Source organism: Myotis myotis, unplaced genomic scaffold (genome assembly GCF_014108235.1).
Source record: "Myotis myotis isolate mMyoMyo1 unplaced genomic scaffold, mMyoMyo1.p scaffold_m19_p_4, whole genome shotgun sequence".
Classification (NCBI taxonomy): Eukaryota; Metazoa; Chordata; class Mammalia; order Chiroptera; family Vespertilionidae; genus Myotis; species Myotis myotis.
The window spans coordinates 28,611,993-28,637,027 of record NW_023416346.1 but is presented as its reverse complement, the minus strand read 5'-3'; the positions used below and the strand labels follow the sequence as shown (position 1 = coordinate 28,637,027).

The window sequence follows — 25,035 nt, the reverse complement described above, 5'->3', positions numbered from 1 at the left end:
CAATGAAATAATGGATGTGAAAAGGCCTCGGTGAACAAGTGCAAGGGATAAGGCCTACCCATATGAATCACTGTTGAAAACTGGTCACCCAGGGTCCCTACCCAGTGGTTTCTGGTCCTAACCCTGCTGCTTCTTCACCCAACCCACAGCTTTGAATCTCTTTCTGTATCTCGTCGGATCCTGCCCCAAACACTTGGCTGAGCGATGGACCGGAGAATAGAAGGTACGCGCGCGCGAGCAGGAGGCGGGGCCTGCTGCCCAGCTCCTAACTGGGGGCAGTGGGTGCACATGCGCTGTGGTTCTGCGGCGTCAGTTGTCCCTTCACTACAGCCAATCAGAACCGCGGCGCGTTCAGGCGTATAACGCCCTTTGAGTCGTTGCGTGCTGGGGGGAGCGACGTAAGGGCACTCCGCGAGCTCGTCTCCTCGAATGAAAGGAAACAACCTCCGGCGACAGAGCCCCGCTCTGAGGCGCTGCTGGAGAACCAAGACCGACTTCTTTCTCTTTCCCCTCATTGGCGCTTCTCCCCTGCCGTTCGCCTCTGGGCCCCGCTGGTGAGTCCCCACAGCACCCTGGGGCCCCCCATTCTATGCCTGGCGGGAGAAGACAAGGAGGATGGCGGTAGCCAGGCCGCCGCCCCTGCCCGTTGTTAAGGGGGAATCTTGGTGGTCTCGCTTTATTGTCGGGGACCCCAGAAGCGCCGCTCATTGAAGGCACTTGGCTTGGAGGCTGCTGAGAAAAGTAATTTAGAGGAGATAAGGGAGAGGTTAGGCTTAAGTCTAGACTTCGGGGGAGGGGGCGCAACATTTAGGGAGGAAAAATACTGGGTATTTCTAGTCTTTGCCGTTGCTTAGTACATATTTGGGAAGGAGGGAGACTCCCAGTTTGGGAAGAGTAAGAGGAAGAATTGTTAGGATGGCAAGAAGGTTAGCCTTACAGAAAGAGGAAAAACTCCGGGGTGGGGGGGATTAGGGGTGAAACAGATACGAAACCAAGACTTAGAGGGCGAACTCCTAGGGGAGGAGGGTTAAGGAAAGTGGTAGGATATTTTCCTGGATTCTGGTGGATTGGGAAAGGACAGTTAGGGGACCCTGACTTTACAACAGAAAGGAACCTGCTAAAGTGCTTTAGAGGAAGATAGTTTTGCGAGTTTATCTAGCGCTAGATTAGAGGGAGATCTTGGAGTCTAGTGTGTATTGAATAAATAACGGGGAGGATCCGGTACGTTATGGGTACTATCCTTTATTATATGCACGAACAGCACGGCGTTCTTTTGAAATTTGTTCCTTTCGATATTCTGTGTGGAAGTTGAAAAATCCTCTAGTAATTGAAAAACCCTTTCTTTTCATCGGCTTATGGACTTAATATCAGATCTTATTCATACAGATCAAATTCTTTCTCTACCCTTGGGTTTGAAACAACTGGAAAATTCCTTCAGTTTCCTTTTGAATAACCGCAAGAAGCAGTGCGAAGCATGTAATATCGTGCAACCAAATTCAGGTGCCCTTCCGGTTCATTTCTTATTCGTTTATTTCTCTCCACTGTAACTTTCCTGACATAAATACTGCTTTTGTGGGGATCACATATATATATTTTGATCTGTATATTTCAACTGGCTTGCGTGTAGAATTGTTTGATCTTCTGGTACTGCAGTTTTTGTTTGTGTGTTTTTCTGTGAAAATGGTCTTTCAGATACCAGACATTGAATGTGCTCTCGAGTTAGCTCTTGAATGCTCTCCTTGATGTTTCAGTTTATTTCTACCTTGGTGTTTCACAGCATCTTGGAAAATCAGAAATGAATTGGTTGTTTCAGCTTAACTAATCGTGCTTTTATATTTTTCAGACATTTAAATTGCTTTTCACCTCTATTATCTTTGCCTCTTTATTTCTGCTTTATAACATTGCTTATAATGTGATGTTTCTTTTATGGAAAAGGTTTCATTGTTGGGTGAAGGCATCAAACTTTGATCTTTGCATGCCATGAAAAACATTTTAAACTAAAATTAAAATGCCATGTAGCTGTGTGGATTATTATGAACCCCTTAATATTGGTCCTTGGAATGCCCTTATTCTCCTTAACTAGAAGACCACAAATGTGACAGCATTAGATAAAAATCTATATTTTTATGATAAAGACATTTTTGCTAGGACTCATTGTTTCCATGATGATCTCCGCTTCATGTTTTATAAGGAGGCTGAAAAAAAATTAGCAAGATGTGCACAGATGCATTATTTGAATTTTAGTGGAAAAATCCATTCAGTCATTGCACATTGGGGAAAGTTTTTTATTGGTTTTGTGCACTTTTGTGTGTTTCTGTTCATTTTACAAATTATATTTATACTGATTACAGAAAAAATACACTAAAATATCTTTGAATGCAAAATAAAAATATACCTTTCTTCTCTTGGAATTTGGGATATTTGATAGCCAGAAAAGCAGGTCCTCAAAATTAGGATGAGAAATTTACCTGTTTACAAACTGAAAGAGGCAGAATTCAATATGGATAAAATTTTGAGGGTACCATTTTCAGAATTAATCTCAAGAATAAAAAGTGATTTTCTACTTTAGGAATTTTCTTTATCTTAAGCCGATTTTATATCCTATGATAGCTACCATTGTATAGAAATTACACATTAATGATGCCTGTACAAATTAGATTCACAATGTGCCATCCTTTCAACTGGCCAAGGATGAGCGGGAGAAATGCTGAATGTATTACAATGGTTTCATAGTGCCTGCTATTGCATAGTAGAAAAAAACACTAATTTAGAACACAAATAGCAAATTTTGATGCTATTTATTAATTTTGTGTTTTGCATAGTTAATTCTAAAGATTTTGGCAGCTATATTCTTGATAAAGCAACTGAACACATATTTGCCTGATCAAATGCAAACACACTTCCTCTTTTGTTTCTTTTGTTTCTTTGTTATGTTCTTTTTTCTCCTTTAATCTTAAAAGTATTTGCTGCCTATTTTCAATCAGTTTCACAGTTTATAACCAGTGCTGTGAATACAGTACCATTTTATGCCATTTGGAAGACTGAGGTATTTAAAATTGGCATTAAAAGTTTGTTAAACCCATCTACACAGAGACCTTCAGGGCCTTTGAAGTTTTGTTAAAAAGAAAAATCTAGATATAAATTGATAAGAACTCTTTGTGGCTTCACTTTAAATTTTGATTAAGTATCTGCATTTTTATATTACCAAGTGCTAAATGGTTTGTACCTACTACCTTGCTGACATCCAGTGTTACTGTTCTTGGTAAGTGCATCTCAGAAAGCTACAATATTGTGTTAGTGAGTCTATTTTTTCAACATGGTATTATGAAAATATTAAAATATATCAAAAATTGAAAAATATAGTAAATTTTAAGACAAAAATTTGAGATTTTATTCATTGCGATTTATTTTGTGGCAGCCTGGTTCCTGAACTGCTTAGTTCTGCTGATTTAGAAAAACTACACAAATCAAGTAACTGATTTTACATTTGTTTAATACTTATGAAGAATCTGTGTTGAGCTTGATGATCTAAATCTGAAACCTTATTATGTTAGAGCTTTTCTTCCCTTTTTTGTTTGACTATCCTACCTATAATTATAGTTTGACTGAATTTAAGACTCATTCAGAAATATGTTCCTACCTTTATACAATATTACTAAGTAAATGTGAAAGTTATTGTATTTAGAATGCTACTTTTAGTTTACAACTTTAATAAGCAGACTTTTGGAGTAAATCTGAGTCAGATAATAGTTATTTTTATAAATAATTAATTTCTAAAGTTTACATTTTTGAATAGACTTTTATAAGCCTAATTTTTTTCTTTACTTAAAAATGGAATACAATAGCAAAAATTAACTTATTAAAGACATATACATGATTTTTAACTTGAAAATAATTCAAGTTTAAAAATAAGTGTTCCAAAGTCATCATTAAGTACATTTATTTCTTTCTTGTTTACCAATATGTAAACTTTAAGGAATTACAGAATTCTGTTCATTCTGGGCATTGTGTAGTTGTAGTTTTTGTTCTTCTCTTAGATATATAATATTTTGTTTCCTTGAAGGAGCATCTGCCTATACATGAAAAATATGTTGCATTAATTTTGTCAGCAGATGATGGATTTAATATCACACATTGTACATTTTTTACTTATCCAGGCAGAAATAGTTCTAATTCACATATCCCCTAATTTGGGAACGGTTTGATTTTTCTGAATTTCATTAGATTATACATAAATACATATTTTTTTCATTATGGAGGCATCTTAAGTTTTAATAGTGATTTGTCTAAAATCACTAAAAAGCCATTTAAAATGCATATATTAGAACTTAACTACGATATTAAACAACTTACCTGACTATGTGTACACTGATTTTAAACGAAATTAACCATTTTGTTGCTCTTCTTATTCTCTGTAGCATTTCTTGGGGCTTATAAAGTGGCATTCTAAAGGCAACTTAAAAATCATGTCAAGTTCAGTTGAACAGAAAAAAGGGCCTACAAGACAGCGCAAATGTGGCTTTTGTAAGTCAAATAGAGACAAGGAATGTGGACAGTTACTAATATCTGAAAACCAGAAGGTGGCAGCACACCATAAGTGCATGGTAAGTATACCAGCAGCAACTGAGAGACTTGAAGCCATAAGAATATTAACAATGAATAGTCCTGAATTCTAAAAAAAATGAAGAAAAACTCAGTTAAATTTTAAGAATATTTCCTTTTAAGTTTAACATCTTATTCACTGTTTCACTGTAATTTCTTTATATATGAACCTTAATTTTTTTTAAATGTAATTTATAGCTCTTTTCATCTGCTTTGGTATCATCACACTCTGATAATGAGAGTCTTGGTGGATTTTCTATTGAAGATGTCCAAAAGGAAATTAAAAGAGGCACGAAGCTGGTAAGTTGGTATTTCTTCTTGCGAATAAAATTTATTTTAAGCTCATTAGTAAAGAAATTGCGTATTTTAAAGTGTATTACCTTATTAACTGAATTTAATTTTAAATTGCAGTCTTTTTTTCTACCCAAACCAGCAAATTTCAAGGCTGGATTTAACTTACTTACCAATTAACAAAAGGAGTGGATCACTTGAAATTATATGTTATTAAACAGCGTCACCCCAATAAATTTATTTAAAAATAGCAAATGTAAAAAAAGAAGTGAATCAATATTCATTTTTGTTCTTTTAAAAAATAATTAAAATCTTCTTGGAGGCTGTATTGACTTAGAAAACAAGCAGTTTGCTTAATTTGAATGTATTATGTGTTAAAGTTTTCATTTAAGTATATTTTCACAATTAAATTTTGATGTATTTTCACCTATCATAAAGTAATTGTCATTACAAATGAAGATGGCAGTAATCTTTCAACAGAAAAATGTCAGCAGTTGCTGAACAAAGTATTGAACTGTGATTCAGGTATATAACACAGCATTTATGACTTTTGATAACTTTTGGTGAGTTTTACAGTTTTTCTGAAGCTATGCTAGAGTAATGTTCCTATAGCTGTCTTCACTACCAGTAACCAGATTGGCAAGATACTATATTGTTCTATTGGAAAAGTAGTGTCATTTCAGTTGATATATTTATGATACATTATGGTTTGCATTAAAACAGTTTCTTTTCATTTGATTATTTTTCTCCTTTGAACTCCTTAGTGAAATTGCATCTGTAAATGTACCTCCAGTAGCTTCACTAAGAAGTGTTTCATTATTTTAAAGATGGGTTTGACAGAACATATATCTCCGCTCTTGGGAACTAAGTAATCTCATTTCACAAAGAATCTGATGGGAAGTGGAAGCTATCATTTTGATGATCAGGAATTATTTTGAAAAGTAGTCAATCTTTTAGTATTAGAAAAAATAATAAGAAGTTCAAGGACAACATTTGAGATTTGCTTTAAGATAAATAGTCTTAAATCCTAGAATCAGTACTGGCACAAATGGAAATTTAGAAGTCAGACTGTTTTTGTTGTAATGAGATCTTAACTGAAAATGTTTATCTTTCCCACCCCCAAAACTGTAGATACCAATAGAATGCTCCATTTTAATTTGATTTTTATTTGTTTAAATGTGGCTTTAGATTTCATGTTACTGTGGCTTACTGACCTGAGAACCAGAACAGCATGTTTTTATTTCCTCGTCCTTAAAAACAAAATCAGATACAAAGAAAGAATACTATTTACTTGATGGTGGGTGTACTGTAAGCCTTATTAGCCCATTATTTATTCCTTGGCACTATGAAATGTCTGGAAAATGCTTCCACATCCTGACTTTTTACAATTTTTTTGTCTAGTTAGAGCAGGAACAGTTTTGGTCCCTATTGTTACAATATTAGTAACAAACTAGAGGCCTGGTGCACTAATTCATGCACTGGTGGGGGGCCCTCAGCCTGGCCAGCGATCAGGGCCAATTGGAGCCGGCCTGCCAGGGGAGGAACCGCGGGAGGTTGGCTGTGGGAGCGCACTGACCACCAGGGGGCAGCTCCTGCGTTGAGCGTCTGCCCCCTGGTGGTCAGTGTGCGTCATAGCTACCGGCTGGTCGTTTGGTCATAATGGTCACTTAGATATATATATTTATATATGGCCTAGTTTTACATGAAGCAGCAGCATACATCTGGCAGTATTGGTAAATTCAATGGAGATTTAATCTATTTGGACTGTGTGTGAAGAAAGCATCAGAACTTTGTGCAGGTTGCACTATTATAAGTTGTTTTGATTAATTTTTAATGGTATAGTGTATGGAGTTGATTCCCCCCTCCTCAAGTGTAGTGAGTTATACATAACTTATTCCTTGATCTAGGGAGTGGAATAATATTGGAGATAAAAACCACAAACTATAGTAAAAGTTTTGTATTTGAATCCCAGCTTTGTCACTTATTAGCTGGTTGACCCTGGGCAAATTATTTACTTCTCTACGCCATGTTTTCATCACCTGCCAAAAGAAGATAACAACAGTCCTTGTACTTTTCTCACAGGGATAATGTGAGAATTAAGAGAGAGACTATACAGGACTAAACACGGTGCCTGGCATGTGGTTAGGACTTGATAAATAATAGCCACCATTCTAGGTATTAATTTTAAATAATAAGGTCCAGCTAATATTATCATAAGCTAATGAAGAGCATGCTGGGCTGGGAAGTCACGGAGCCTATTTTTTAAATAACTCTGCCACTGATACATTATGTAACTTTAGATAAGTCATTAACTTATTTTTTCACCCATGGTAAACAGATAATGCTAACTAAACAGTGATGTTGCATAACAAAAAGTGCTATAAAATATACAGAGTTTCCTTAGGTGTTTTGAAGCCATGATGAGGCTGTGGGCATCTGGCATTGAAGAATAATGGCAGAAGGAGAGAACTTTGGAGCCTGAGTATGTAATTTTGCTCCTTTTCCTCCTCCCAAAATGTCAAAATTTAAATAACTTACATAGGGGACAGGACTAGAGTAGCATTTATATGTTTAACATTGAAATTATTTTGAAGTCTCCTTTTAGCCTTTAGTTTTGCTCCTTCCATTATATCATTTTATATGAAGTATTATCAAGTAACCAAAATATCAAATTTTAGTTTTTTTCTTTACTTTTTCCTTTGTAAATTTGTCTAAGTAATAAAAGGACCATAAATCAAATAGGAAGGGAGAGAAAAGTGAAGAACTTCATGTAGATAGATAAGCTACATATAAACTAGATAATCAGTGTCCCTAATTGAGTTTTTAAAGCATTTTATCCTGTGAGCCTGTTTGTCCTGGCTCCTGTTTATCTAGATTTCTAGGTGAAAAGTGGGTCATGAATACTTATTGAAAATAATCGAAAACAGGAGTGCTGGTCCCTGGGTGCTTTCAAGGCAGGTTCTAGTCTATATTTGGTGTTGGCTCCGGAGTTGCTCACTTGCCCCAAAGAAAAGTAGAGAGAGAAGCGGTTAGGGCTTGATAGGAAAGTGATATAGGTGGCCAGATGGGTCAGTCTTGAGAGGATGGGAGGTTGCAGTAGAGCGGGAGGTATGGTTGTGTGGTTTCTATGTTCATGCTGCCAAAGGCAAATTTCCAAGGTTTTCATGTTTGCCACAAGGATCAGGGGAGGAAAAACCATTCCACAAGAATGTATTCATCTCTTTTTACATCACCTTTAACTATATAGCCCCAAGGTGGACCAGGAGAAATTTGGCAGAGTACTGAGGTTTTTATAATTTGAGACTCTGTTTTTGCAGTTAAGACAGATATGTATTTTTCCAGAATGGTTTCCAGTTCCTGTTGAAGCCTTATGGAGACACCACATCTGTACCACCTACTCTTATTCTCCAACCATCTAGCCAAGAAATGCAAATTTCCAAATAAAATTATGAGTTACCACTATTTTCATTTTTTTTAAGGAGACACTTGAAAGCAGTATATTTGAAGAATGTACTCTTTCTGGATGAAGTTGGTGGTGAGGTCATTAAGAGTATCTACATCAGCCCTGACTGGTTTGGCTCCATGGATAGAGCGTCGGCCTGCGGACTGAAGGGTCCCAGGTTCGATTCCGGTCAAGGGCATGTACCTTGGTTGCGGGCACATCCCCAGTGGGGGGTGTGTAAGAGGCAGCTGATTGATGTTTCTCTCTCGTCGATGTTTCTAACTCTCTATCCCTCTCCTTTCCTCTCTGTAAAAAAATCAATAAAATATATGTTAAAAAAAAAGAGTATCTACATCAGATAGTTACTGTTCTAATTAGCACCTGGGTCAGATATGTCACAGACTCTAGGAACAAAAGGAGTTCAAAAGGCTATTTCATTCTCCTTCCTTACTCCTAGGCAAGACTGCTAGAAGCCATCCAATGTAAGATTTTTGTCCTATTCTTAAATATATCAAGAAATTGTAATTCTACCCAAGCAATCTGAAACAGGAGCAGTATTATATAACACATTTCAGAGTCAAGAAATTAATCCTTCTGTATAACTCAAGTATCTTGCTTAATTTTTTAAAAAATATATTTTTATTGATTTCAGAGATTAAAGGAGAGGGAGAGAGAGATAGATACATCAGTAATGAGAAAGAATCATTGACCAGCTGCCTTCTGCAGGCCCCGTACTGGGCATCAAGCCCACAACCAGGCATGTACCCTGACTGGAATCAAACTGTGACCTCCTGGTCATAGGTCAATGCTGAACCACTGAGCCACTTCAGCTGGGCCATCTTGCTTAATTTAAAGCCATTTATGCTAGATCCTTTTCCAATCAAGGAACTATTTGTTTTTTTATTATTAAAAACTACAGGCCCAGTGCATGAAATTTGTGCCCCGGGGGGGGGGTGTCCCTCAGCCCAGCCTGCACCCTCTCCAATCTGGGACCCCTCAAGGGCAGTTGGGCATCCCTCTCACAATCCAGGACTGCTGGCTCCCAACTGCTCGCCTGCCTGCCTGCCTGATTGCCCCTAACCATTTCTGCCTTCCAGCCTGATCACCCCTAACCACTCCCCTGCCAGCCTGATCAATGCCTAACTACTCCCTTGCCAGCCTGGTCACCCCTAACTGCCCTCCCCTGCAGGCATGACACCCCCCCCAACTGCCCTCCCCTGCCAGCCCAGTCACTCCTAACTGCCCTCCCCTGCTGGCCTGGCCGCTCCCAACTGCCCTCCCCTGATGGCCTGGTCGCTTCTAACTGCCCTCCCCTGCAGGCCATCTTGTGGTGGCCATCTTGTGCCCACATGGGGGCAGCCATCTTGTGTGAGGGTGTGATGGCCAATTTGCATATTGCCTCTTTATTATAGAGGATTATTATATAGGATAAAAAATTCTTGCCCAGCCCTAACCGGTTTGGTTCGGTGGATAGAGCGTCGGCCTGCGGACTCAGGGGTCCCAGGTTCGATTCCGGTCAAGGGCATGTGCCTTGGCTGTGGGCACATCCCCAGTGGGGGGTGTGCAGGAGACAGCTGATCGATGTTTCTGTCTGTCTCTCTCCTTTCCTCTCTGTGGAAAATCGATAAAATATATTTAAAAAAAAAAAATTCTTGCCCAGTCAATGTGGCTCAGTTGGTTGAATGTTGTCCCACACACCAAGAGGTTACTGGTTTGATTCCTGGTCAGGGCCCGTGCCCAGGTTGCAGGTTCCGTCCCCAGTAGTGCAGGAGGCAACTGATCTATGTTTCTCTCTCATCAATGTTTCTATCTCTCCCTCTCCTTCCCTCTCTGTCTCTCTAAAGAATCAATAAAAACATTTTTTTAAAATGAAAAATTCCTCATGTATCTCATGACTATCCTCAGGTCACTCCTAAACTTTCCCCTTTTCAAACTAAATTTTACTCACATGTATTAAGAAATCCTCTGAATATTCTCCTGCTTTTTTCAATAGTAGAAACAGCTAACATTTATTGAACACTAAATGTGTTAGGGACTGGGATAAGTACTTTAAGTACATGATCCTATTTAATCTCATAATCATACAGTGAGATAGGAAGGTATTCATTCTCACTTTACAGACAAGGAAACTGAGGCTTCGAGAAATTAAGTAACCTGGCCGTGGTTATATAGCTAGTAAGTGGCAGAGCTGGAATTTGAATCCAGGGCCAGTTAACTACAAAGTCAGAATTCTTAATCATTAGATTATACTAGCCTGCATTTTAAGCTACCTAACAAAAAATCACATTTAAAAATGTCATGATTAGAGCTTAGTAGTTTTCTAACAGAGATGGACATAGTACCTCATTTAGGACATAATCAGATTCATATTAATATATTCTGTTATTAGCATTAACTTACTGTTTTTAGGGCAAAAATCCTGTATACACATACTGTATAAGAATATTCTGATTCTGTGTTACACTCAAGATATTTTTTATAGCCCCTGAAAATAAAAAGGCAAATAGAGATAAAAACATTGATGAGAGAGAAACATAGATCAGTTGCCTCCTGCACTCCCACTACTTTGTTATTTATTCAGTACCAATGGAGTGCTTTGCACCTCAGAGAAAAAGTATGTATGATTTTCAAGAGTTTATGATCTAGATATTGGGCATGTCATGAATCTGCATATATGACAATTTATAGTATACACTTTTTAAATTTTCCCATGGGTGAGGATTCTTGCCTATTTAGGTAGTTAAGACTGCTTCCTAGAGATCGTAAGGTTAAGAAAAAGGGATAAGTCAAGGAAACAGATTAGGTATATTAGAATGGGTCATTGAGACTGGCAGTAGTGGATTGGAATTGAGTAATGTGAGATGATTGCAGGGTCTTTAAATTTTTTTTTAATCCTCACCTGAGGATTTTTCCATTGATTTGAAGAGAGAGTAGAAGAGAGAGGCAAAGACAGAGAGAAACATCAATGTGAGAGAAACACATCGATTGATTGCCTCCTGCATGAGCCCCGACCAGGGCCGGGGCCAGGGAGGATCCTGCAACCAAGATATGTGACCTTGACCTGAATCAAACCTGGGACCCTTCAATCCGCAGGCCGATGCTCTATCCACTAAGCCAAACTGGCTAGGGCAGGGTCTTTAAATATTAAAAAGGAATTTCAGCTGGATTGGAGGGGATGGGGAAGGACAATGCATTATTTTTCAGGATATAAGTGATATACAGTAGTCACTGTGGAGAATGGAAGATAATGGCTGCATATTTGTCTGGTATCCATAGTTGTCATGCAGGCATCTTAAACTCAACCTGTCTAAACCAATATTCGTCAACTCCCCACCCTGAAACCTGATTCTCTTTCCGAATTCTTTACCTTCAATTCTTTATACTTCCACATCGGTCACTTGGTTCTATTTCTGGGTTGTCTCTGCCTTCTTTTCTTTTTTAATGGCCTCCTAAATGCAGTCTTCCTCTTCCCACCCTTCCAACATACTACTGGTAATTATTTGAGCTCTACTTTTAAAACCTAATGTCACTCTCTGAGTAAAAATCTTCCTGATTCCTTACTGCATAGAAAACAATATCCAGAGGCCTCACCGTACCCTTCAGAAGTCATATCTTAAGTCACCTTTTCCATTCCTTAACTCATTCCCTTTCCTCTGTTTCCCAATTATCCTCTGCTTGTTTCTACTGCTGCATATGTGCTCGTGTTACTCATCTCCTCGATCAGTTTTCTCTGTTTTTGAGTCCTATTGAGCTTTTACCTCTGTCATAAAGTTTAACACTATGCACTGTATCTGTTACACGTTCTCAAGCCTTTCTTCCCCACTCATCTGTGAACTCTGGGGGAATAGAAACTATTCTGCTTGCTTAGCATAGGATTAAGTGAGGATTATGCATGGAAAACACTTAGCACAGTGCTTGATGTCTCAGTTGTGCTCAATAGTGTTCTAATAAATAATGGCCACTTATTAATTGTTGGTTGAATTTGAAAGAGAGAGCTTCAATTGGATAATAGTGTGAAGCCTTAATAATGAGCTAGGTGTAAATTGACCACAGAAGTAATGGTATAGCCTAAAATTCCTGTTTTGGTTAATCTGTGTTTTAGTGTTGTTTGCAGCTCCAGCAGTTTGAAAAGGAAGGAGAGAAATCTAGAGGGAAAAATCAGGTTGGTTATTTGTTCAGGATGGTAGAGAGCAGTGTATGCTTCAAACAGGAGTTTTGTTTGGTTCTTCAGCTTTCACTCATCCAGTATGGTGTTATTTTTGTTTACATAGGCATTATATTATTTGTCAAGACCTGCATCTAGAATTCATGTATCTGTTCATTTGTTAGATACTTAATTGAGTGTCTACTTTGTACCGTGCACAAATGGAAACACTTTGGGTGCAACCATGAATGAATATAGTTTAGCTTTAGGAGTATCTGAAGAATGCCACAGGAGAGTTGGGAAAGAGCGCCATTATTCTACCTGAGACGGCAGAGGCTTCATAGAAAGTGACATTTGAAATGTGTTCCACTGAGAAAGTGATGCTGTAGAAGTCAAAGGGAGAAGAGTTTCAAGGAGGAGAAAGTGGTTAAAGTATTAAGTAAGTATTAAATGGCAGTGCTGTTTACAGTGTGTGACTCATTTAGCATTAATGAAGGACAAAATGGAGCACCCACAGTGTAAAAATGCTAGCACTGCTAACTGCATACAAAGGAGCAGAAGGTGACTAATAGTGTTACTAACCAACAGTGGTACCTAGCCAACTATGAAATCAGAAAGGGGAGATAGGGGATTGCAGACAGGTATCTTTTGCAAAAGGTCCCAAGTGACTTTTAATGAACACTCTTGGGCATGGACCATTGCCTTGGGACAGGAGTTGGCAAACTTTGTGTAAAGGACCAGATAAATATTTAAGGCTTTGCGAGCCATATAGTCTCAGTCATAGGCACAGACAATACACAAAAAAATGAGCATGTCTGTGTTCTGATAAAACTTTATAAAAACATGTGGTGGTCTGGATTGGGTTTGCAGGACTCCACCTTAAGGTATTTTGCAGGGAAACAGGTAAATTTTCTATGTAACTAAGTGTACATGAATCATTAATGTATTCATATAGATATGAATTTTTTTAAAAAGCTCTCATTATGACATGCAGACTAACTTGTGTGCAGGTATTTTACATTGTTTATATTAAAATCAATTTTGCTTTACTTTGGAAGTAATTAAGGAGAATGAATGAAGTCCAAAGAGAAACTTCAAGTCTAATGAGGGAGAAAATCAGGTCTTCGACTATTACTGAATTAGCTAAATTTTTTTTTTAATTCAAACATTTTTTTCTTTGCCTTCATTTAATACTTCTTTGTAATTTGGAATACTGTCAATTTATTTCATTATATAATTACTTCTTATTTATTTGTGCTAATGGAGGAGAATGCAAACCAATAATAAAAAATAGTCCATGTCTGGTTTTGAGGGGGTGACTCGGTACTTAAGCATGAATGAATATTTGGGGTTCTTCACAAATGAAGTATAGCAACAGCATCACAGTTTAGCATACATTTTAGCATGAAAGACTTACACCTTAGAAAGAACCTAAACCTAATGATCTGAGCTCAGAAAAAGTCTGTCTGATCTTTCAGATGAAAAAAGAATCTTGAAAAGCTCCAATAAGGGAATTTACTTCTTGTCAATGATGATTCATAAATATGGATAGGAGTATGTGATATTCAGAGCAAGGTCAGGAGACTAGTTTAAGTAAGAACTTAATAGACTTAGTTCATTACCCTCCAATTTCCAAAAGACTTTTTAAAAGATTTATTCAGCAACTGCTTGGATTTAGTCTGTTACTCTAGTAAAATAAGTAATTTTTAGAAGTTCTCTATTTTAGAAGCACTTGGAATTTAAGGTCCTAATCTATCAGGTTTTTCACTTTTCAATGACTTTGACAGCTTTCAGATTTTATTTTTGCTTTCTAGCTTTATATTTAGACTTAATTATTATATACCAGAGGCCTGTTGCACGAAAAGATTCGTGCAATAGGCCTTCCCTTCCCCTGGCTGCCAGCACTGGTTTTCCTCCGGCACCTGGAACCCAGGCCTTCGCTCCGGCCGGAGCCACCTTCAAGCCTTCGCTGCCCCGCCTGGCCACCCTGGGTCTGGTCGCACACGGGACGCCTGCCGCCCTGGGTTGCAGATAGCAGGCCCAGATGGTGGCAGGGCAGGCGGGATGGCGCTGTCCCGCCCTGCCTGCAGTATGCAAATTATTCGCCATCTTTGTTGGTGGTTAATTTGCATATCACGCTGATTAGCCAATGGGAGGCGTAGCGAAGGTATGGTCAATTACCATGTTTGTCTATTATTAGATAGGATTGTAGCTATAATGATAAACCAGAAATGGTTATAAGATCATGTTTTACCCTCCCATGAAATGGTATTACTTTTAGAAAATTTTAACAAATAAATGGGATAACTGTCAGTTAACTAGATAATTCAGAACTTACTCTGTTTTCTGTGTTGGATATGTGAGGTATTACTATAAATAAAGCAATAAACCCGGAGTTAAGAGCATTTTTAGGCAGCTCTGAAAACTTGCCCCAACTACACTGTGCTGCTTTTATTAAAAACAAACACCAGTGTAAGGTTAACTGCTCTCACTTTTTGTCTCGTTTCCTATAAAAATATCCTATGTACCCTGTTTCCAACTCCAAGCACTTTTGGTATTTTTTCTTTGCCTTCAGATTCAAGAACATTCTCTGAACATTTGTAGCCATTTTCTTGGAACAGGTGTCTTGAGAGCAGTAACTACTTAGCTGTGAGAATTTATATCTATATACTGTGGTCAGTTACTGATGTATATCATAGATATACAGCAATTAAACAGGGCAAATCTAAATCTTAGAGAGCCCTCTCTCCCTTGACTCTATCTAGCCATCAGATTTCGGCTTTTCCCCAAGAGCCTTCTCTTTTCCCCTATTCTAGAAGATATTGATCTTATTTTAGTTTTACTTTATATCTATCTGTGGTCTTAGATGAGTTTTCCTTAGCTACTGAGAAAGCAGTATTTTTCCTTTTATTCCTTAAGACTTCTTCCTTTTGCAAACTGAATTTCAATTCTTGCCTGGTTCAATTGACTGAGGAGCAGGTATGTCCCAGCCTTCGGCCCCTGTGGGACTTTTAGCTAAGTCATGGTCCTTTCAGTTTCTGTTATCTCCTCTCATGCGTGACTTGGTTCGTCTTTCATGAGTGGCTCAGCTCCTTAAGACTCTGGTTATGTGGCATAACCTAATCTTAACATAGTACAGCTTCTCAGACATCAGAACAGTGTTTACCAGTGGTGGGGAGATGAGGAACCTAGGGAGATGTTGGTCAAGGGCTATAAAGTTGCTATTATGTAGGATGAATAAGTCTAGAGGTTTCACATAGAGCATGATGACAGTAGTTAATAATACTATATTATATACTGGAAATTTGCTGAGAGTAGATTTTCTGGTGCTTTCACCACATGCACCAAGAAATGGTAGCTATATAAAGAAATGGACATTAATTAGCCTGGCTGTAATAATCATTTCAACTATGTATATGTATAGTAAAACATCATGTGCCCTAGCCTGTTTGCATCAGTGAATAGAGTGTCAGCCCTTGGACTAAAGGGTCCCGGGTTTGATTCTGGTCAAGAGCATGCACGTACCTTGGTTGTAGGATCAGACCCTGCCCTGGTTCCAGGCACATGTGGGAGGCAACCAATTGATGTGTCTCTCACATCTATGCTTCTCTCTCTCTGTTGCTCCCCCTCCCTTCCACTCTCTCTAAAAATCAATGGAAAAATATCCTCAGGTGAGGATTGACCAAACTAAAGCACCCAAAAAGAACATTATGTTGTATACCTTAAATATATATAATTTTATTTATAAATAAAGATAGTATAGATTCTAACCATAATATAAAGATGACATTCAAACATCTGAAATAAAATAATGGGACCTTTTCTTACACTTTCCCCATGTTGGAAGAGGTAATTGATTACTGAGATTTACTAGGTCTACTAGATAGCAAACTGAATAGAGGAGTAAAACAAATTATCAACGAAGAAATTTTTACCTCTATTTAAATCAAGAACTTAAAATTGAGGATACAAGCAGGATAAGCTAAGAATTGACATACCTATATTGGGGACAGGAAATTAGCCCTCAGTAAATATTAGGTATGTGGGACAGACCTTTTCTCAGGAAGGAAGGGGTCCACTATTGTTTTTGAAAAACATGTTTCTGTCAGGTTAACTTTCCTTTTTCCACATTTGAGAGAGCCATGGGTAAAGTGCAAGCATGACATTAAATGGCAACCAACAGTCATTCTGCTGAGGGCTCACCAGGGTCTGTGACAAATTGGAGGTCAAATGTTTTATGTAAAGTGGAATACAGGATAACATTACTCAGGTCCCACCAACTGCTACCTTGCTGTGGTGGAGGTCCCCATTTTCCTATTATTCAAATAAAGTCCTTTTTTTGTATTTTCCATAATGTTCCACATATCTGGTTTCCCAACATCTTTATCTCTTCCTTATTTTTTTTAAATATATTTTTTATTGATTTTTTACAGAGAGGGAGAGGGATAGAGAGTCAGAAACATCGATGAGAGAGAAGCATCGATCAGCTGCCTCCTGCACACTCCCCACTGGGGATGTGCCCGCAACCAAGGTACACGCCCTTGACCAGAATCGAACCTGGGAACCTTCAGTCCCCAGGTCGACGCTCTATCCAGTGAGCCAAACTGGCTAGGGCTCTCTTCCTTATTTTTGATCTTGTTTATTAACAGAGCTAATCTTTCCCCCCAAATATTCTTGCCTCTACTCATTCTGTGCCGCTTCAACTGATTGTTCTTCTCCAAATCCTAGATCAGACTGTTTAAATATTTGCAGGCATACCTGAAGATAATTATGCCAAATCTGCAGGTATTAGAAATGTGAATGAGAAAAGATTTGCCTTAAGATATTAAAATCTTCAATAACAGAGTAAGCTTAAAATTAACTATTTTGTAAGGTACAGTGTTAGTCTTCCAAAAAATCCAGTCTAGACACAATTAATGGAAGAAATCTATCTACACTAATAAAAGAGAAACATGGTAATTGGCGTACAACCGCTACCCTTCCCATTGGCTAATCAGCGAGATATGCAAATTAACTGTCAGCCAAGATGGTGGCCGGCAGCCAGGCAGCTGAGAACAGGAGGCTTGGTTACCCCAGCGATGGAGGAAGCCAAGGTTCCCCTCTGCAGCTGAGGGGCTCTGAGCTCCTGAAGCAACAACTCCAAAAGATACAATGTTTCAATTATAGAAGCTAAAAGATGGCGGTTAATTTGCATACTCAGGCTCCAAGCAGAGCGAAGCCAAACAGCCCTGAAGCGGCAGGGCAGAGAGGCCTCAGGGACCCGGGATCAGCGGAGCCGACAGGCCTCCCGGCCCTGGGATCAGTGGAGCCGACAGGCCTCCCGGCCAGGGATCAGCAGAGCCGAGAGGCCTCCCGGCTGGGATCAGCAGAGCCGAGAGGCCTCCCGGCTGGGATCAGCAGAGCTGAGAGGCCTCAGGACCCCTGGATCAGCGGAGCCGAGAGGCGTCCTGTCCCCGGGATCAGGGGAGCCGAGAGGCGTCCTGGCCCCTGGATCAGCGGTGCAGCGAGGCCTCCCAGCACCGGGATCAGTATGACGGGGCAGCGACCAAACCCCTGATCGCCCTGCGGGCTCTGGGTGTGACAGGGTGCGGAGCCCCAACTCTCTGATCGGCCCTGCTCTGTGTGTGACAGGGGAGAGCTCCCCAACCCCCTGATGGGCCCTGCTCTGTGTGTGACAGGGTACGGAGCCCAAACCCCCCTGATGGGCCCTGCTCTGTGCGTGACGGGGTGGCACCGCAACCTCCCTATCGACCCTGCCTTGAGTGTGACAGGGGGTGGTGCCCCAACCCCCCAATCGGCCCTACCCTGAGCGTGACTGAGGGTGGCATCGCAACCTGCCGATCCGCCCTGCTCTGTGCATGACAGGGGGCAGTGCCCCAACTCCCCAATCGGCCCTGCTCTGAGCCCGACCAAGGGCTGCACCTAGGGATTGGGCCTGCCCTCTGCCACCCGGGAGCAGGCCTAAGCCAGCAGGTCGTTATCTCCCGAGGGGTCCCAGACTGCGAGAGGGCACAGGCCAGGCTGAGGGACCCCCCTCCCCCCCAAGTGCACAAATTTTTGTGCACCGGGCCTCTAGTACTATTATATTTTATCTCCACCATTGATTGTCTAGATATAACAATTTTTTGAATGAGAAAAGATTTGCCTTAAGATATTAAAATCTTCAATAACAGAGTAAGCTTAAAATTAACTATTTTGTAAGGAACAGTGTTAGTCTTCCAAAAAATCCAGTCTAGACACAATTAATGGAAGAAATCTATATATTTATAAAGATAATAAGCTATATGTGGAAGTAAAATGATAAGAGCCAACATGAATACTGTATCTTAAGTCCCATAGGCGTTTGGGGGAAAAATTATTTCAGGGGTTGGAATATAACATAGTAGACTTATAGGTAATAATTATGTTCCCATTTTGTATTCATAGGTACACAAACAGATTTAAAATTTATAGTTTTATTGTGGATAATTTTTGCTATTTTTTTAGTACCTTGCCAGAATTTCATATGCAAGAAGGTATTTGTTTATTTATGAATGTTGTATAAAATAGATCCTATAAATTCTAATTGAGAAAAATTCCTGCTCCTAAACTTGAAAAGAATTTTCACTCTCTGAAAACATTTTTATTGGTATGTCTTCCTTTTTTCTTCCTTGAGAGAAATTCACAAAAGTGGCAATCTTCTTCTCAGTTAAAAAAAAGTATCAGTCCTAAGTTGCTGTAGTTAACTGGTTATACTTTGGGTAGATGAACTCCTTTAGCCTTTTTTTTAATTGGGAAGGTCTTTATTTGACTGTCTATTTTGAATGATAGCCTTGCTGGATATAGTAATCTTGGTCTCAGATCCTTGCTTTCCATTACCTTGAGTACTTCATGCCATTCCCTTCTGGCCTGTAGAGTTTCTGATGAGAAATCAGGTTTCAGCCTTATGGGAACTCCTTTGTAGGTAACAGTTTTCTTTTCTCTTGCTGCCTTTAAGATTCTCTCTTTGTCTTTAATTTTTGGCATTTTAATTATGATGTGTCTGGGCATGAGTCTGTTTGAGTTCTTCTTGTTTGGGGTTCTCTGTGCCTCCTGAAATTGTGTGACTTTTTCCTTTACCAGGTTAGGGAAGTTTCCTACCATTATTTCTTCAAACACCTTCTCTATTCCTTTCTCCCTTTCTGCCTCTTCTGGCACACCTACTATTCTAATAGTGTTACGTTTCACATTGTCCCACAGCTCCCTTAAGCTGTCCTCTGTTTTTAATTGTTTTTTTTTTCTTTTTGGTTCTCTAATTGAGTGATATTTTCAACTCTGTCTTCTAATTCACTGATTTGATCCTCAGCTTCCCCTAATCTGCTGTGTATTCCTTCCAATGTGTTCTTTATTTGTGTTATGTCATTCTTTATCTCAGACTGTTCTTTTTTATAGTTACTATATCTTTTTTCATACTGTTCAGCATTTTTAAGATCATTATTCTAAACTCTGTTTCAGATAAATTTCTTATCTCCGCTTCATTTATCTCTTCTGGAGAATTCTCTAGTTCTTTCATTTGGGGGTTGTTTCTTTGTTTCCTTATTTTGGTTGTCTGTTTGGGTTTGTGACTATGTTTTAGGTAGTTCCTCTACACCAGGGGTCCTCAAACTACAGCCCGCGGGCCACATGCAAATACAAATATTGTATTTGTTCCTGTTTTGTTTTTTTTACTTCAAAATAAGATATGTGCAGTGTGCATAGGAATTTGTTCATAGTTTTTTTTAAACTATAGTCCGGCCCTCCAACGGTCTGAGGGACAGTGAACTGGCCCCCTTTTTAAAAAGTTTGAGGACCCCTGCTCTACACCTCTCAATCTCTAGTGCAGGACAGTATTAAAGGCTGTTTCTGACTAATTGGATCAGGCTAAGACTCAGCCTCCAGAGACCACCTCTGCCTACAGATTAATAGGATTCAGACTTGAATTGCCCCCAGGCAGTAGTCCCTAGGTGTGGCAAGAGTTTTTTCAATAGGGTGGGGCAGTTGCCTCTGCCTGGAGGCTAATTGTTACTTTTACTCTGTTAAGTGGCCTCAGGACAAGGTGTTTTCCAATAGGGTGTATTGACTGCCTTTCCCCCAGGCAAGGTAGATGTCTATGTGGGAAAGATGTCCTCTGCTGTGTGAGGGAATGACTCGGCCCAGGAAACTTGGGGTATCTGCCTTCTGAGCTCTATCCTCCGAGTTCCCAGTCCTGGGTTCTGCCCTCACAGCTCCAGTCCACTTCACCCTCCCTCTGCCAGAGCACAAGGTGGGTGGCTCCACTGGGAATTTTTGTGCATTGGCCCTTTAAGAGGGTGCCCGAACTTTCAGCTGCCACTCCCTGGCAGACAGCACTCCACAGCTTTTTACAGCTAGATGTTATGTGAGTACCCTCCTCAGCTTGGTGCTCTCTACTGAGGAACCCGCTTTGGGATTAGATCTCAATGGCAACCCCCACAACTGAGATAACTCTCCAGGACTTCAGTTGCTGTCTGTGGGTGCCCAGCCAGCCCTTTTGCGCCTCCGCCCCTCCTACCAGTCTCTATGTGGTCTCCACCTTCAGTCCTTGGGTATCAGGGTTCTCTCCTGTGAGTTTTCCATTGATTAATCAGGAAGCCTTTCCATATTTCAGTTGTAATTCCAGCTTGTTCCTGGGAGCATGTCCCTGCAGCATCCTTCTACTTTGCTGCCATTTTTAATCCAGATCACAATATACTGTTTTTACCTAATAATAGACAAACATGTAACTTGACCGTCCCTCCACTACGCTCACAAGTCAATCAGGAGAGTATTCAAATTAACCCAACAAAGATGGTGGTTAATATGCATACGTAGGCGCGAAGTGGCGGAGCGAAGACTGAAGGCTCCGGCTGGAGCAGCGAAGACTGAAGGCTCCGACTGGAGCAGCGAAGACTGAAGGCTCTGGCTGGAGCTGGCAGCCAGGGGAAGGGAAGGCCTATTGCACGAATCTCTTTGTGTAACGGGCCTCTAGTCTATAATAATAGACAAACATGTAAATTGACTGTCCCTCCACTATGCTTACCAGCCAATCAGGAGAGTATGCAAATTAGTCCAACAAAGATGGTGGTTAATTTGCATACAAAAGTGCCCAGTGGCCTGGGTCCCGGGAACATCATCGGGCACCCAGGTCACTCCGAGGTAGGTCACGTGTGGGCCCTGAGCAGCCTAGGAAGGGCCTGAGCTAGGGGGCTCCTGGGCAGGGCCTGAGCCTGCGATCAGAGCCGAGGGGGCCCCTGCCCAGGCCTAACGCCTCTGCCAGAGGCCTTAGGCTTGGGCAGGGGCAGAGCTGGCAATCGGAGGGAGCTAAGTGTCCCCTGCCCAGGCCTAACGCTTTGGCCAGAGGCGTTAGGCCTGGGCAGGGGCGGAGCCCGCGATCAGAGGGAGCTGGGGGTCCCCTGTCCAGGCCTGAAGCCTCAGCCAGAGGCTGTAGACCTGGGCAGGGGCGGAGCCGGCGATCGGAGTGAACTACAGAGGAAACACCTTTTCTGACCGCTCATTGGCTAAGTTCCCTGTATGCCACTGGTAATATTCTTAGTAACTTGGGTAATAAGAATCCAAAAAGGTGATCTAGGGTCTTTCCACCACACTTCTGGAGAAAAAAATGAAGGTCCGCTGCTGGAATGTCATATCCTATGAAAGACACATCTTGAAAATGTCATATCCTGCCCTAGCCGGTTTGGCTCAGTGGATAATGCGTCGGCCTGCTGATCGCAAGGTCGAGGTTCAATTCTGACCAAGGGCATTTACCTAGGTTGCAGGCTCCTCTCTGGCTGGGGCCCAGGTCAGGGCTCATGCAGGAGGCAACCAATCAAAGTGTTCCTCTCACTTTGATGTTTCTCTCTGTCTTTCCCTTTTTCTTCCACATTCTCTAAAAATCAATGGAAACATATCCTCAGGTGAGGATAAAAAAAAATAAGAAAGAAAGAAATGTCATATCCTATGAAAGACACATCTTGAAAATGCCTAAAGAAAGTTGTCATTTTTTCATAGTGAAGGGACTGGAGTCTGTGTTGATAAAAACACCTTGGTGGCTGCGGTGACTGGCAGTGGCTGCAGCAGTGGGGTGATGGGGCTGGTGCCTTCCCCTGATCAGCCCAGTCGCCTCCCACAAAGGGAGGCCAGACTGTGGCTTAGGCCGGCTCCCCAAGAGGAACAGGGAGTGGGCCTAAGCTGTCAGTAGGACATCCCCTGAGGGTTCCCAGAATGTGAGAGGGGGCAGGCTGGGCTGAGGGACCGCCCCCCCCCCCCACTCCAGTGCACGAATTTCGTGCACCGGGCCCCTAGTACAATCTGTGATAATAAAAGTGTTATATGCTAATTAGACCAGACATCTTTCTGGATGACCTTCCAGATGAAGCCATGACAGCGGGGGCTGAGGCAAAGGCAGCTGCCTCGATGGCTGGGGCTGAGCTCCTTGCACTAATTTTATGCATTGGGCCTCTAGTTTTTAATAATATCTCTCCTTTCATTTTTGCCTGCTAATTGAATTTAATACATTTTTCAAAATGTACTTATGCAAACTCATTTTAGATGTAATTTCAAGATGAACTATTTGCAGTAGAGTTTTTAATGAAATGGGGTAATGTTCGATTTATTAGGTTAAAAAAAACAGGTTGCAAAAAAAACGGGGAAAAAAAACAGGTTGCAAAATGGTACATACAAAATTACATGGAAAATACTTTCACATAAGCAGTCAACACTTAAAGAGAATCTCTGCTTGATTGGTATGAGTGATTTTTCATCTTTTGTGTGTGCTCTTTTGTGTTTTCCAAAATTTCTATAATAAGTCTATGTGTTTTGATTAGCAATGTAATTTACTTGCCTCACCGGCATGGCTCAGTGTTTGAGCACTGATCTATAAATCAGGAGGTCACAGTTTGATTCCTGGTCAAGGCACATGCCTAGGTTGCAGGCTCGACTCCCAGTGGGGGGCATGCAGGAGGCAGCCCATCAGTGATTCTCTCTCATCATTGATGTTCCTATCTAACTCTCCCTCTCCTTTCCTGAGATCAATAAAAATATATTTTAAAAAAGGAAATGTAATTTACTAAAAGTTTCTATATTTATTTAAGGAAGTGGAGTATTTCACTAGTATTAATAATTGACACTGGCCCTCATGTTTTCTTGGAAGTACCTGTATTGAGAATGTTTCTGTTTCTGACTTATATATGAGTATTTTTTGAATGATAGCTTGAAAAATATTTTGAGTGTTTGACTTGCTTAGAGCACTACAAGAAAATTTATTGGAATCTATATTAGCCTCTTGGTAAATCAAATTGCTTTAGGGTAATCTAAAGCAATCTAAAGCAAGTAATCTAAAATTAGGATGGTAAATGTTATTTATGTTAAAATGAATAAAAAGGAATAAGGACAGTTTTGAATGAGGTATCTAGCAATTTAAAAACAAATGAGCAGTTTTTAAGATTTACCTTATTATGAGTTTATTTTGGCATGGCATTTATGGCTTAGAAGATAGTCTTATCAAAAGGCCACTCTGCACAATATATGGTGATATGTTAATCAAACCACTAACAATCATTGTTACATAATTGTTATGCTACTTTTTAAAAATAATTTTTCCTAGTTTTAGATCATGAGCTAGTTAAACAATATGAGTTATTCAATAAAGTCATAAGGTAAGGTATATTAAAATATGTTGAAAGAGTCTGTTCTTTTATCTATTTGTTTGAATTCATAATGCAAGAGGTAAGTAACAGATTACATCACAAAATATTTTTAGAGCTTAAGGTATTTAGAATCTACCTAATTCTTTTTGTCTTCTTTCCTTCCCTCACTTAAAATTGATTTTACCAGGTTCCCAAATAGTATGTGAAGGTTGTTTTTTCCCAAAGATTCTCATTGATTATGTGGAAATATAAAGGAAATTTTTTTCTGGTATGAGGCATTTTCACCAATTATAATTTACATTTCTAGGAAGATCTGGATTGTGAATAGTTCTTAATTCTATACAGTTTACATCCCTTATCTGCAACATTTCAAATTTTCTCTTGACCACAGTGAAACAATAGACATTAATATTCCATTAATTTTGTTATTGTTTAACATGGGAAAAAAGCACCCCTGGTAGAATTGTATTCGAATTACTTCTTGGCATGAACCCAAGAAAAATAGCATTAAGTTACACAACTTTTCATTAACCAATTTGTTTTCCTTGACAGAGATTAATATGCCTCTAACCTGATATCACTGCCTTAGCAAAATCACACACTAATAATATTTTATTGTTTTGCTGTAGATGTGTTCTTTGTGCCATTGTCCTGGAGCAACAATTGGTTGTGATGTGAAAACATGTCACAGGACGTACCACTACCACTGTGCATTGCATGATAAAGCTCAAATACGAGAAAAACCTTCACAAGGAATTTACATGTAATTATTCAACTTCTCTTTAAAATTTTTTAACAGTTATACTTTCTTTAGGCTTTTTAAAAAAATTTCCCCATTTCAAAATATTTCATCATCGTAAAGAGTGTTTTCGGTAAATAATTTAATGCTTAGTGAAATGGCATATAAAGTTTAATAG

The 25,035-nt window shown here is 39.8% G+C and overlaps 1 protein-coding gene across 7 annotated transcripts in view; it reads left to right on the top strand.

Annotated features, from left to right (window-relative positions):
- The first annotated feature begins 380 nt into the window (after window positions 1–380).
- The window catches only part of PHF6 (PHD finger protein 6), a 60,241-nt gene continuing 35,586 nt past the window's right edge, over window positions 381–25,035 (top strand). For 2 of the 7 annotated variants that reach the window (XM_036305001.1, XM_036304998.1), the window contains exons 1-4: window positions 382–554; window positions 4,419–4,604; window positions 4,801–4,902; window positions 24,748–24,881. In XM_036305001.1, the coding sequence (XP_036160894.1) occupies window positions 4,467–4,604; window positions 4,801–4,902; window positions 24,748–24,881 (374 nt within the window). In that variant the 5' untranslated portion in view covers window positions 382–554; window positions 4,419–4,466. Of the gene's footprint in view, window positions 555–1,386; window positions 1,501–3,188; window positions 3,263–3,425; window positions 3,472–4,418; window positions 4,605–4,800; window positions 4,903–24,747; window positions 24,882–25,035 lie in introns of those variants that run through there. The other 5 variants (XM_036305000.1, XM_036304999.1, XM_036305004.1 and 2 more) reach the window with 5 other exon arrangements.